The sequence below is a fragment of the Trematosphaeria pertusa genome (genome assembly GCF_010094035.1).
Source record: "Trematosphaeria pertusa strain CBS 122368 unplaced genomic scaffold BU26scaffold_2, whole genome shotgun sequence".
In the NCBI taxonomy this organism is placed as follows: domain Eukaryota; kingdom Fungi; phylum Ascomycota; class Dothideomycetes; order Pleosporales; family Trematosphaeriaceae; genus Trematosphaeria; species Trematosphaeria pertusa.
In genome coordinates this window covers 1,056,536-1,069,192 of record NW_022987213.1, presented here as the reverse complement: position 1 = coordinate 1,069,192, position 12,657 = coordinate 1,056,536, and the positions used below count along the sequence as shown (strand labels likewise).

Genomic DNA, 12,657 nt, shown 5'->3' with positions numbered 1-12,657 from the left:
GGATAGAGGGAGGTGGGGGAGAGGTGGGAAGGGAGAGGGAGGGGAGAAGGGGGGTAAACGGACGTAGTTGTGCTTGAATTCTACAAAGTAGTTCTGGCCGCTTGTGTCGTTTGCGGATTGCGATCGTGCGATGAGGCTGCGCGTTTCGCGCATCTGCTGGACTGCGGCGTAGTCGGCGAAGAGGTAGCCGTCTTTGCGGGCGAGTGCCGAGTGTGCATAGAAGAGCGAGGAGAGGAGGGCGAGGAGGAAGGTGGAGAGGTGCATCGTAGTGAGTTAGGTGGGTGTGAGTTCGGTCGGTCGGCTTCAGATGCAGAAACGGATCGAATTCGAGCTAGGAACGGTGGGAGCAGCAGCCCTACCTACACGTACGTATATACTCACACTACCCAGCTATTGTAAGTACCTCGTGAACCCAGCGTACGTCCGGGCCGTTGCTCGCTTATCCCCGAATAGCTATGTTATTAGCCAGCATGGTAAAGTGCAGCTTGCTTGGCTATATAGCTAGATTAGCAACACGAGACTCCCACCGCACCGACCAGGAAAAGAAGGAATACGATAAGATAGGCTCAGGGTTATTTTTAGCTGTGGTGGAACGTTCGATGCGATGTCTGGTGTTGTAGGAAGGGACAAGAAAGCTATTGATTGAATGGATTGTACGCCGGTCCGCTTTGCGTCACGACTGAATGGGCTTGTATATGAGATATTGGAGATAGAGAGAGGAGGATGAGGAGGGGTCGTATACCATTTGCACGGCAGGATCTCATCGGTGGGGAGGCTGGGAATAGAAAGAGATGCTTGTAATGGGGAATGTATGTATGTGTTCTGCAAATGAGAAATCATTCCCTTGCAATTCTAAGCGCAAGCTTGCTCGTGTACCGTTCAGTCTAGCTCGCGCTACAAATGCATATCCGACCTTGAACCCGGAAGGGCGGAGGTAGGCATGGGGATCCGATGTAGCACAACCCATATCAAGGATAACTCGGGAGGACGGCTGGGAAAGAAACGTGGTGTTGCGGGATATGAAATGGGTTTATTGCGCTCGCGCATACTCTGATAGTCTTCCCTCGTGGGAGCACTTCACGATCACATACTCCGAAGAGAGATAAGTGTGGAAAGATATGGAGTGCATCATTTCGCTACCAACAGCAAAGATCATAGGTCCTAGGGATAGAGAAAAGAATGGAGTGCACAAGCAAGTCCATCAGCATCCCATCGCATCCACCACGCACAACAACCATCATCGATCATCACAGTAATCACGCCTCCCCAATCAGCCATGTCTCAACCCTTTCCCCACCCCCATCCCCACCGTCCCTTCAAGCCTAAGCCTCCAGTCAATGGCCCCTGAGCAACCTTCGCTCCGACCCTTCCAACAATTCCCTTTCCTGCGTCCTTCCCTGGACTTCCCTCTCGCCCCTTGTTTTTCGGGGAACTTCTTTGTCTCCCCTGATCCTTCCCTGGACTTCCCTGCCTTCTATCTCCCACTCCCGCTGCTGCTGTGGTTCCCTTTGCAGCCGGTGTAACTGGCGGTTGCGCTCTCTGCTCCGTGACCGGCGTTCCGGCTGGCCGGTCTCCACGTCCCCAATTCCACCTTCCTCGTTGTTGCCCTGCTGGAGAAGGCGACGGCGTGTCTGAAGAGGGGAAGAACGAGTCTTGGCTAGCGAGAGCGCGAGGAGCTGTGGAGGGGCGGCGGGATGTGGAGGGCTTGCGCGAGGAGGCGTCCGTTGCGGTTTGGGGATGCGGGACGGAGTTTGGTTCTGAGGCTGGTATTGCAGGTTGAGCTGAACCGGGCGCTGGGGCTGTGGAGCGGCGACGCCGGTCGCTATTGTCTGGTTCTGACGCTTTTCTCGAGACGACGTGCTGCCCTGGCGTTGACGCTGGCGTTGGGGAAGAAGCCTGTCTCTGTTGCGGTCGGGACCCTGGGGCTGTTGTTGTGCTTGGATCTTCTGCCTTTCGCGCGGTTCCCGTTCGCGAGGGAGTCTGTCCGTCTCGTAGTCCAGTTGCCGCTCGCGATGGAGCTTGTCTCTCTCGTAACCCTGTTCCCGGTCGCGAGGGAGCCTCTCCCTCTCGCGGTCCGACTCCCTCGTCTCTGGTTCGCGCGTCTGACGAGTCCTTTGTCGCTGACGTCCGTCGCTCTGCATCTCTGAGCTGGGAAGCGACCGTCGGCGTTCTCGCTGGAGCCGTTGGCGTTCTCGAGCGGAGTGTGGGCGCTCTTCCTGGAGCTGTTGCCGTTCGCGATGGAGTCCCAGGTCCCGTGTCTGATCCCTGGCCTGACGAGACGTGTTTTGTTCTTGCTCGGTCAAGTGTAGCTGACGGCTTTCTCGAGGCTGTGGTAGAGTCCGCTCGTGCTCTTGGATTATCCTCTCCCGCTGCAGACTCTCGCCTTGTGGTATCTCGGCGGGTTGGCGCTCGCGAGGGGGTCGCGGGCCTCGCGTCTGATCCCTGGGCAGATGATCTGCGTCTTGTTCCGCTTCTCTCGAGCGTAGTTGATGGTCTTCGACTCGCTGCTGTGGAACCCGGTGGTGCTCTACGGGAACCCTCTCCCGGGCTAGACGCTCTCCTTGCTGTATCTCGAGGGGTTGACGCTCGCGAGGGATTCCTTGCTTCTCGCGTTGAATCTCTTCGCGTTCCCGTTCGTGAGATGGTAATTCGCGTGACGGGCGCCGCCTCTGGCGATCTCTGAACTGAGGATCGTCGTCGGGCTGGATCCTCGGTAGAGTCTCTTCGAGCGGAATCTGGGGTGGCTCTGGAACTCGTGTGCGGACGATCGGTTCTACCGGTGGGAGCGGCAGCTTCTCGCGAGAGGTCGAGAGAAGGTCTGCTTCCCTCGGGACTACCGCCGTCGAGACTGTGGCGGCGGGCGTCGCCTCCGTCTTGCGGCCGAGGTTCGGGATACGCATCCCCAAAATCTTCTTGCGGGCTCTCCTCTGCTTTCTGCTCTTTGCTGCGTGACTGGCCGCCTCGCGCTGACGACCGCCTTCTTGATTCTGGCTCTTGTTCCGGCGGGCTTTGAGTAGGAGTCTCGAGAGTAGCCGACGGTCTGCGTTTTTCGTCTTGTCCGCGCTCTCCCTCTGTTGACTGCCGCCTGATGCCTTCGCTTTGCTGGACTGGAAGAGCTTCCATCCTCGGTTCTGAGGCTTGCCTGGTGCTTGGTCCCCTTCTGCCCTCTTCTTGGACCGGAGGAACCTCCGTTTGCGAGCTGCTGCGGACGTCTCTTCTGAGAGGCTTTGACTCTGTCTTCTCTTGCGGTACTGCTGGCGGGCGAATGGGTTCTTCGTCAGTCTGCGGCCTACGAAGAGGTAGAGACGGTTGCCGCCTAGGAGAGGCTTCCTCTTCGTGACGAATGCCTTGCTGCTCTTGAGGTTGATTGCGAGCGAACTCCTGCGCTTGGCCACGAATGGGTCGCGGATCAGTTTCGTAGCGAGGGGCGTGATTCTGCCTGGCTCTCGACTGACCCCAGTTACTTGGGATATACCCACGTCGGGCTGGTTCTGGGCGAGGCGGAGAGTAGACATCTCGTCGAACTGGGGGAGGGGGAGGGGGCGGGAGAGGGTGGGAGAGGACGACTCTCCGTACTGGAGCTGGTTGAGGCTGGGAATAAATATCTCTTCGTACGGGGCCTGCTCGAGGCGGATAACTGTCTGTTCGCTCGGGGACTGGAGGTGGGAGGCGAGGATAGTAGTCGTCCTTGTGAGCAAAGGCTGGGGCAGCTCGGGGGTAATAGTCATCTCGTGGTCGTGGTGGGGCGGGGGCGGGAGCGGGTACTCGACCGCGAGGGTAGGGAGCATAAACGGGCTCATGTCCGGGTGTGGTTCGATAACCTCTTGGCCTTTGTAGCGTTCCCCCAGGAGGTCCTGGTACCGGTCCTGGTGCCGCGGTTCGAAAGGGCCAGAGTCGGTCCCGGTCATGATAAGGCTCATGTTGTTGGACTTCAGGTTCTGGCTCGTGAAAATCGGGCTCAGGCGACGGCTCTCGCTGAACATGGGAAACTGGTTGAGATTCCTCCTTCGGCTTCTCTCGCCTGCCAAAGATGCCTCTCCTCTCCTTCGATTTGGGGACGGTCTCGGGCTTCGGATTTGGAGGAGGTGTATAGACATCAGGCTTGACCCATGCTGGAGTGTCACGAGTCGGATATGCTGGGGCTGGGGGCTTCTGTTGGTCTGGAGGATATTGCTGATCTGAACGCCGAGTTGCGTCTTTTCGAGGTTTTGCTAGAGGAGCTGTGGGCTGCATTCCCGGCGGAACGTCCTGCAGAGGAGGCGCAACGATGCCGGGAGCCGCTGTGCTCGGTTTTCTTTGTCTCTCCGCGGGCACCGTCAGAATCTGAGGTACTCGATCGTCGACTTCCTGCAGTTGGCGACGTTTGCGAGTCTCGTCAAGAGGCCCTTTAGCTTTCCTCTTCTTGTTAGGTTCAACTGGAGTTTCATCATGGGAATCTTCCATATCTATTGGAGGTGCCAGCGATTCCGGCTCGCGCGAGAGGTCAGCAGTCGGAGGCCTATCAAGCCGGCCTGGTTCCTGTTCTGGGATCTCTTCCGCAGGGAGCGTTGGTCGTCGTTCGGCATTTCGTTGGAGCGCTTCGACGGCCAAAGGGGCCTCGGGAGCAACGTCTGTGGGAGCAGTCGGCTGACGCTCTGGTGCGGTAAAGCTAGGTTGCCTCGATGATGGTGGAGTGGAAATGGGGCTATAGGCTGCAGTTGGCTCTTCTTGAATCCTCACCATCTTGTCTTCAGGTGGAAGAGTATCTGCTGTCGAAGTTCGTCGATCACGGATAGATTCCCTTCGTGTCGGCGTGCGACTTGGACCCCGCGGCATCTCCTCTTCCGGCGCGACCTCAGGAGCAGGCGTCGCGTTGTAGACATCCAGAGCGGCAAGCGGCTCGTCTAGCACTGAAGACTGCGGGGACTCCGAAGGAGGGCGTTCGACAAGTTGCGCCTCCGGCTCGTTCTGAGACTCATTCTCGGCATTTCTCTGAACTAAACCTTGGGGTGACATCGTGGGAGCGCGCGTGGACTGACGAGAAAGTCGAGTAGTCGCTCGCCGAGGCATTGAATAGAGGTCCTCATCGCCCTCAGGTACTCGTTCGGTGGGGACGCGTGTGGATCTCCTCTCCGATTCGCTCGGCCTCCGCGACGGCGCTAGATCTGTGAGGGGCTCCTCAGTTGGCGCTTTCTCAGCTGGCAAGGTAGCTTGTCGACCAAAAGTCTCGGTAGGCTTTCTTGGTGAATCGTCTTGTTGCTCGGGCTCATCTGGAAGGACAAAATCTTCCCCTGTGGTGGGAGTTCGACTTGGTTGCCTCGACATATCCCGCGCAGTTGAATGCTTTCGTATGATCGGTGAGCTCGGCTCGACATCCTCGGGGAATTCCGGACGAAGCGTTCGCTCATCAAGACGCTGATCCCGCGTAGGTACTCTGGTTGGCTTCCTCGAGACCTGCATTGAAGGCTTTCTGCTTGGAGGACGCGTGTTCGCTGCAGCCTCTTCGATAGGGGCAGCTTCTTCTAATTCCGATTCAGGCATAACTTCTGCCTCCAGCTCCGCGTCCTCTTGTGCCATCCTCGTCACTGGCATGAATGGAGGGGGACTTTGGTCACGCATAGTTGGCTGGCGTGACAAGGTCGTCGACTGTCTAGAAGGTACAAGAGGCAAAAGAGACCTTACTGCTGTGGGCTGGCGGGAGATGCGGATCGGCTGTCTTGTAGCTGATCGCGACACAGGTGATGGAGACCTTTCGCGTGCAGTCGACTGTCTCGAAACTCGCCGTACCTCATCAAGAGGTGCTTCAAGGGAGGCGGTCTTTTCCTGCTCAGTCGGTTGCCGTGAGACGCGCGAAGGCTCTCTGGCCATCCTCATGACAGGTGGTTCAAATTCAGCTGGTGATTCTGGCGAAGGAGTTCGTTCTCGAGCTGTCGATTGCCTCGAAATGCGAGTGGGTTCCCTAGAGATCCCTAAAACTCGAGGGTCTTCTAGCTCCTTTTCCGGAGAAGGAGTCCCGTCGCGCACAGTAGGCCTGCGAGAAGCAATGGTTGGCTGCCGAGACATTTCGGTCGCTTTTCGAGAAACCGTGGTAGGCCTGCGAGAAACAGCAGAAGCTTGTCTGTCCAGCTCAGGGATCGGGGTTTCCTCTAGCTGAGACTCAACATCGTGAAAGATAGGCTCGTTCTTGGCGGCATCAGTCGACACGCGAGACAAACCATCAGTTCTGCTCGACCGTCTTGAAGAAGGCTCCGTGACTTCAGCATCAGGGCGCTCGGTAGGTACTCTGGAAACGCGCCGAAAAGGGGCTTCTCCAAGTACTTCCGAGATGTCTCGATCAACTCTTGGGCTCGTATCCCGCCTTGCAAGAGGAAGCTCGGGTGTGTCCAGCGGCGTCGCCTCATCCTCGGACTCCATGGTAGGAAGATCCTCCATCGTCTCAAGGTCTTCAAGCTGAGTTGCTTGTCTTGATGGAACCATCGCAGCGCGCATCACTGGTGGCGCGAACTCCCCAGTTGAAGTTGGCGCTCTTTCAAGCGTAGTCCTACGTGAAGCCGTACGCTCCTGCATCTGGTCCATGGAGGCAAATTCTTGGGGCTCGCTGGAAGAGGTGGTTAGACCAGTCAAACCAGTGGCCGTTCGTGTCGTAGTTGCGCGGCGAGGAACTTCCGGCTCTGGTGCGAATTCTGTACCGCGGCGAGAAGCCGTCCGCTCCCGCATCTGGTCCATTGAGGCATATTCCTGAGGCTCGCTAGACGAAGTTGTCAGGCCAGTGAGACCAGTTGTTGTTCGAATTGTAGTCGCTCGACGAGGAACTTCTAGCTCCGGTTCAACCTCGATAGTTGTCTGCCGGCGGATGACGGACTCGACGACACTAGGCTGAGAATACAGCGAAGAGCTCTCAGATGGTAGCAGCTCATTATCCGGACGTAGCGTAGACTCTTGTCTTTCCCCCCTTGTAGTTGCCCAGCGTAAAGGCTCTAGCGGAGTGTTTTCCATGGCATCCTCGGCTAGCTGAGTAGGCTGCCGTTCCACATTGATGACTCTCCGTTCGAGGTCGGTTGGATGTCTTGTAGTAGTGCGACGGCTTGGGACCGGAGGTGGTTCAGACACAGTAGTGGAGGTGCGCGATGAGGTGGACTGTTCAGACGCGGCTGGCTGCTCTTCGGCCTGCGTCAACACACGCTCGACCCGCGTAGGCTGACGAGTAGGAGCACGTGATGCAGATGGTGAGGCTTCTTGCACGACCGATGGCTCACGTTCACGCCTAGTAGGACGTCGAGTAGTAGCTCGCCGGATGACTGGCTCCTCAAACTCAAGGGGCTCAGACCGCTCTTCGACTTGTTCTGGAGGTGGACTCGGCTCTCGCTCAGCTACCGACTCTGTAGGTCGCCGTGTCGTCGCTCGCCTGATCACGGGCTCATGAAAGGTAGAACTTTCGGGCGCAGTTTCCTCTGGAGGAAGCGTCGGGTGTCTTTCTACGCGCGTTGGCTCTCGAGAGATGCGTGTCGGGACCTCGTCCCTTTGGATTGGCATACCCAGAATCTCGTCCTCTTCGGAGGTTGAGCTCGGTAGGCTTGTTGTGAGATCTACTTCTGGCGGTAATGTCACTCTATGAGTGGGTTGCCGCTCAAACTCCTCGGGCTGTTCAACTCTCTCAGTGGGGACTCTGCTCGATTTCCTGCTCACAGTCGTAGGCTGTCGAGTAGGTTGCCGATCGAATACCAGCTCTTCCTGCTGCGGATCGTAGGTGGTAGTAGACTGGCGCATCCTCATGACTTGAGGCTCGAACTCGGCAGGCTCAGAAGAAGCTGGCGACTCCGGTGTCGTAGCCTGCACAGTCTCAGACTCTTCAACCCTCTCGGTTGGGACTTTCGTCGCCTTCCTACTCACCATCGTAGATCGGCGAGTTAGTTGCCTCTCAAGGACAGGCTCAGCTTCTCGAAGAGTACTCTGCCTTGAGACATCACGCTGGACAATGTCCGCCTCCGGTTCTCTTTCCGTTGGTCTTCGCGTCGGTTGCCGTGTGGGCTGGCGCTCCAGGTCGGGCTCGGGAGCAAACTCTTCCGGCTGCGGTTCGTAAACAGTGGTACGTTGACGCATCCTCATAACTGGTGGAACAAACTCCGAAGGCTCTGATGGGTCGACTTCAAGCTCTCGTTCCGTAGGCCTGCGCGTGGGCTGCCTCGTAGCATGCCTCTCAAAGACAGAATCCTCATCCATCTCACTTCTCTTCGTAGTCGGCTGCCGCGAGATTGGCACAGTAATATCTCCAACCTCAGTCAAGCGTCTTGTAGGCTGCCTCGTAGGCGCTTGCGTGCTAACGCGGCTGGAAAGCGTAGGCTGTCTCTCAAGTTCCGGTAGTTCCGTTGAGGTAGGCTGACGCGTCGAGATCCGCGAAATAGCTGGTGATTCTCGCTCAATAGTAGCTTGTCTCAAAATACCTCCTGTGCTTGCGCGACTAGGAAGTGTGGGCTGTTGCTCGAGCTGACGTTGGGTCGGCTGCCTCGTGGATGTCCGTGAAATAGCTGGAGATTCTGCTTCCATCGTAGCCTGCCTTGGGACAAAGCTCAATGTTCGCTCCAGTGTGGCCCGGCGCTCAGCAATTGTAGGTTGTCTGGAAAGTGTCGGGGAAGAGAACCTCCCGGTTCCGGTACGTGCACGGAGGAGTGGTTCCGTCTGCTGGCGTTCAAGAACGGGTTTTGGGGCAGGATCTTTTGTCTGCGGCTCATAGACTATAGTACCGTGTCGCATTCTCATTACCGGAGGGACGAACTCGGAGGGCTCGGAAGGGGCTGGAGATGGTTCACGAACAGGAGATGGGCTGGCCGGGAGGGATTCTGGTAACGGTATCTCTGCTGGTTGAGTGGATCGCCGTCTGAAGGCCGGCTCCCTTGGTAACGTCGCCGTACGGGTCCGCTGAAAGCTTTCAGTCCGTGAAGGAACATCAACTGCCTCAGCCTGCTCTCCCGGTGGAAGCTCATTCTCAGGGACTTCTTCACGGGCGGTGGATTTCCTGGAAGGAACATCGAAGATTGTCTCCGACTCGGACGAAGGCGAAGAAGGTGGCGCTGGTGTCTCTTCCAGAGGCTCACTGCGCCGGCGAGTTGTCACCCTGCGGATGATGGCTTCTGGGGAAGGTAGCTGGGTAGGTTGTCGCGTTACCGCTCTTCCGATCACTGGCTCCGGGGACGGAATGCGTTCCGTAGGCCTCCGCGTTGTAGCTCTTCGAATAATAGGCTCCAGGGACGGTATCCTCTCCGTAGGTCTGCGCGTTGTCACTCTGCGAATCAGTGGTTCTGGAGAACAAATTTGCTCTGTCGGCTGTCTGGTGGGCGTCCTCTCAATTACCGATTCTGGAGATGGTATACGCTCAGTCGGCTGACGCGTTGTCACACGCCGAACTACGGGCTCTGGAGAAGGCATTCGTTCTGTCGGTCGCCGTGTGGTAGCTCTTCGAAGAGGGGGCTTAGGAGACACAACCCTTTCCGTTGGACGTCGAGTCGTAGCCTTACGCAGAACGGGATCGGGCTCGGGGGAGGGTATCTGCTCCGTTGGACGCCGGGTAGTGGCTCTACGCAACATAGGTTCTGGAGATGGCTCACGTAGTGGAGGCGAAGGTTCTCCACCATATTCGGCTTCTAGCTCGGGTGATGGGATCCTCTCCGTCGGACGTCGGGTCGTAGCTTTACGCAGAACTGGCTCAGGTGTACCAACTCGTTCAGTCAGTTGCCTTGTCGTAGCCTTGCGCAATACCGGCTCTGGAACTTGGGGCTCCTCACGAGGTTCGAGTTCTGGTTCTGGCGGTGGAATCCTCTCCGTAGAACGTCGAGTCGTAGCACTTCGCGAGATTGGTTCAGCGGAAACGATCCACTCAGTGGGCCACCGTGTCGTAGCCTTACGAAGCATCGGCTCGGGTGAAGGCGATCGAGCCTCAGGCTGAGACTGCTCCCGTAGTTCGACCTCGGGCTCAGGCGAAGGACTTATCGGGAGAGAATCGGGAGGTGAAAATGTGGCAAGGACCTCAGTAACAGCCTTAGACAACGGGCGTAGAGAACCCGTGCGGCTTCTGAATACCGGAGGAGTGGTAGCAGGAACATCGAATACCTCAACGGTCTCGGTTGCTGCGCGAGATGGTTGACGAGTCGTGCGGCGCGAGAATGCAGGCTCTTCGACCTGTGCTTCGTACTGCGGCTCTGGCGAAAGTTCAGGAGGCTGAGTTGATGCTCTTCGAATACACTCGGCTGGCGGTTGGAAGTCTACACCCTCTGGTGCTGGCCCTGGTTCGGCTTGCATCGTTGCCCTGCGAGTCGGCTGGCGTGTAGAGACGCGAGAGATCACGGGCTCTTCAAGTATTGGCGAAGGCGGCTTGGTTGGTCTGCGGCTAATCTGGGTGGACGATCTGCGCGCCATTCTCATGACCGGGGCCTCAAAATCAACATCATCTGGCTCTAGCTCAGGTTCCACCTGCTCACTGTGCCTGCGAGTTGGCTGCCTCGTGACGTGGCGAGACAGTGGAGGCGGCTCGACAATGTTCTCGAAAGGCGACGTGAAGGACTCTCGTCGCTCTTCCTCTGGTGCCAGAGTTGTGGCCTGACGCATCCTCATCACCGGAGGTTCGAAGTCTTCTTCTTTGACAGCTGACTCAGCAACCGGTTGCGGCTCTTCGAAGTCGAACAGAGGTGCCTCTGACTCCATTCGTTCAGGTTCCTCGTCAGCTGGTTCGGAATCGAGCTGTGGCTCTTCGTAGTCAAATAGAGGAGCTTCGGACTCCATCCGTTCAGGTTCCTCCACAGGCTCTGAAGCCAGAGGGAGAGTCAGCTCGCGCTCAAGCTGCCGTATGGTGAGCCGACGAGATGGGACAGTTGTTGACCTGCGAGTTGACATACGCCGAACGTTATCCGGCTCAGGCGAGAATTCACGCTCAGGAGATGTAATGACCTCTCCACGAACGGTGGAAGAGCGCGTAGGAAGCGTCGAAAGCGTCGGCTCGCGCTCGATCCCGCGGATGGTTGGCTGCCGAGACGGAACAATACTCGATCTCCTCGTTGACATACGTCGAGCGACCTCTAGCTCAGGCGAAGGTACCCGCTCGGGAGATGCAATGACCTCAGGAATAGTCGGCGAGCGCACCAAAGAGCTCTTCCGTCGCGTAGACCGCCGTGAGACGACATCAGGCTCAGTCTCCGCAATCTGCTGTTGAATCCCAAAGGGCGGAGATGCTTGCTCGTCAGGCATAGAGGCAAATGAATAGGCCCGCTCGCTCTGCATAGTAGGCTGACGAGTTGCAGCGGATGATCTGCGGTGGGTCGCCATTCGCTCGACAAACTGGGGCTCGACTTCCTCTTCGACAGCAGTCCGTTCAGACTGAGATCCGCTTGTTGCCTGTTGCGATTGGGACTCTGAAGAAGGGGTAGAAAAGCCTTCGATGGTTGTGGCCAGCGTAGACTTCCTCGAAGGCGGTATCGTCGTCCGCCTGGTCGCCATACGTTCAATCGGCCGATGCTGCGGCTCTTTCTGCGGTTCTTGCTCCGCCATCCTCATGATAGGAGGGGCAAAGTCCGTAGGCTCGGTAGTTGCTCGCTCGACCTGAGGGATAGACTCACGCTCTGAGCCCTCTTCGCGCACGGACTGGACTGACTCCTTTCGAAGACGGCGCTCAAGGTCCTCAACGCGATCTTGAAGCTCAAGGATAGGCTCAGTGTATGCCCTAGTGCGACGGCGAGGAGTCTCGGGATAGTCCTCGTACCCGTACTCCTGAGGTTGAGGCTCCTCATCATACTGAATGCCCTCCTCGTACCCGGGCTGTTCAAAAGGCGTACCTTGTTCAAGGGCTGGTAGGGTCTCCAGTACCGTAGTGATGGAGTCAAGTGCGGCTGGTAGCTCAGACTGCGCCACTGCGAGCCACTGCTCTATCTCCTCAGGTGGGATAGCTTCGATGTCTTGCAATCCTTGTGAGATCGCGGAAACGCGCCTTGACTGGGACTGAATGCGAGTGAGAGCGCGGCTGAGTCTCCTTTCATTGACCTCCGTGTCCAGCATCCTAGGTATCTCCTCGGCGACAGAATCGACAGACTTGTTCCGTAGGCGAGTGGTCTTCCTTGAGAGCCCAGTGGATATCTTGCTGAGAACCCGCTGTATTGGATCGATCTCTTGCGAGGCACGACGGCGCTCTTGCGAGGAAGGGCGGCGCTCGTCGAGCTGGACGCCGAGATCCTCAGCGATCGAATCAAGCTCGTCCATCAGCTGACTACGTGCCTCCGAAAGTTGTGACAACTGCCTGCGGGTCTTCTGCAGCCATGTATCTTCACTTGGTTGGCCATCCTCGTCGGTCTTCTCCTCTACCGTCTCAAGCGAAACAGAGTGGCGACCAACTACTGATTGCCGGGGCGTGCCTTCGACTGGAGCATTGCGGAACTTGTTGTCATCGTCTGCAGTCGGCTTCTGGTCGAGATCCACGCCAAGGTCATCAGCGGCAGATTTGACCAAGTCAACCAGATCCGGAACCGTGTTGGTGCTCTCTCGCAAGTTTAATCGCGAATCGTTCAGATTAGGACCAAGTTGCCCAGGCGCTCCCACATTCAGCTTCTCCGCTACCTTGGGTGGCACGTAGGGACAGGGCGGAATGTATTCGCACACCTGCTGGCAGACGGGCTGGCAGAGAGGCCGGCAGACGGGCTG

At 57.5% G+C, this 12,657-nt stretch overlaps 2 protein-coding genes across 2 annotated transcripts in view; both read right to left on the bottom strand.

Moving 5' to 3' along the window:
• Window positions 1-688, bottom strand: part of BU26DRAFT_137035 (uncharacterized protein) — a 1,251-nt gene extending 563 nt beyond the window's left edge. Inside the window, exon 1 of the mRNA XM_033819765.1 lies at window positions 64-688. Within this exon, the coding sequence (XP_033689365.1) occupies window positions 64-264 (201 nt within the window). The 5' untranslated portion in view covers window positions 265-688. The remainder of the gene's footprint in view (window positions 1-63) is intronic.
• Window positions 689-1,107: 419 nt separating this feature from the next.
• On the bottom strand, window positions 1,108-3,539 carry BU26DRAFT_514288 (uncharacterized protein). The gene has a single exon (XM_033827799.1). It carries the CDS (start codon window positions 3,513-3,515, stop codon window positions 1,335-1,337), a length of 2,181 nt encoding a protein of 726 aa, XP_033689364.1. The 5' UTR covers window positions 3,516-3,539; the 3' UTR covers window positions 1,108-1,334.
• Between the last annotated feature and the right edge of the window lie 9,118 nt (window positions 3,540-12,657).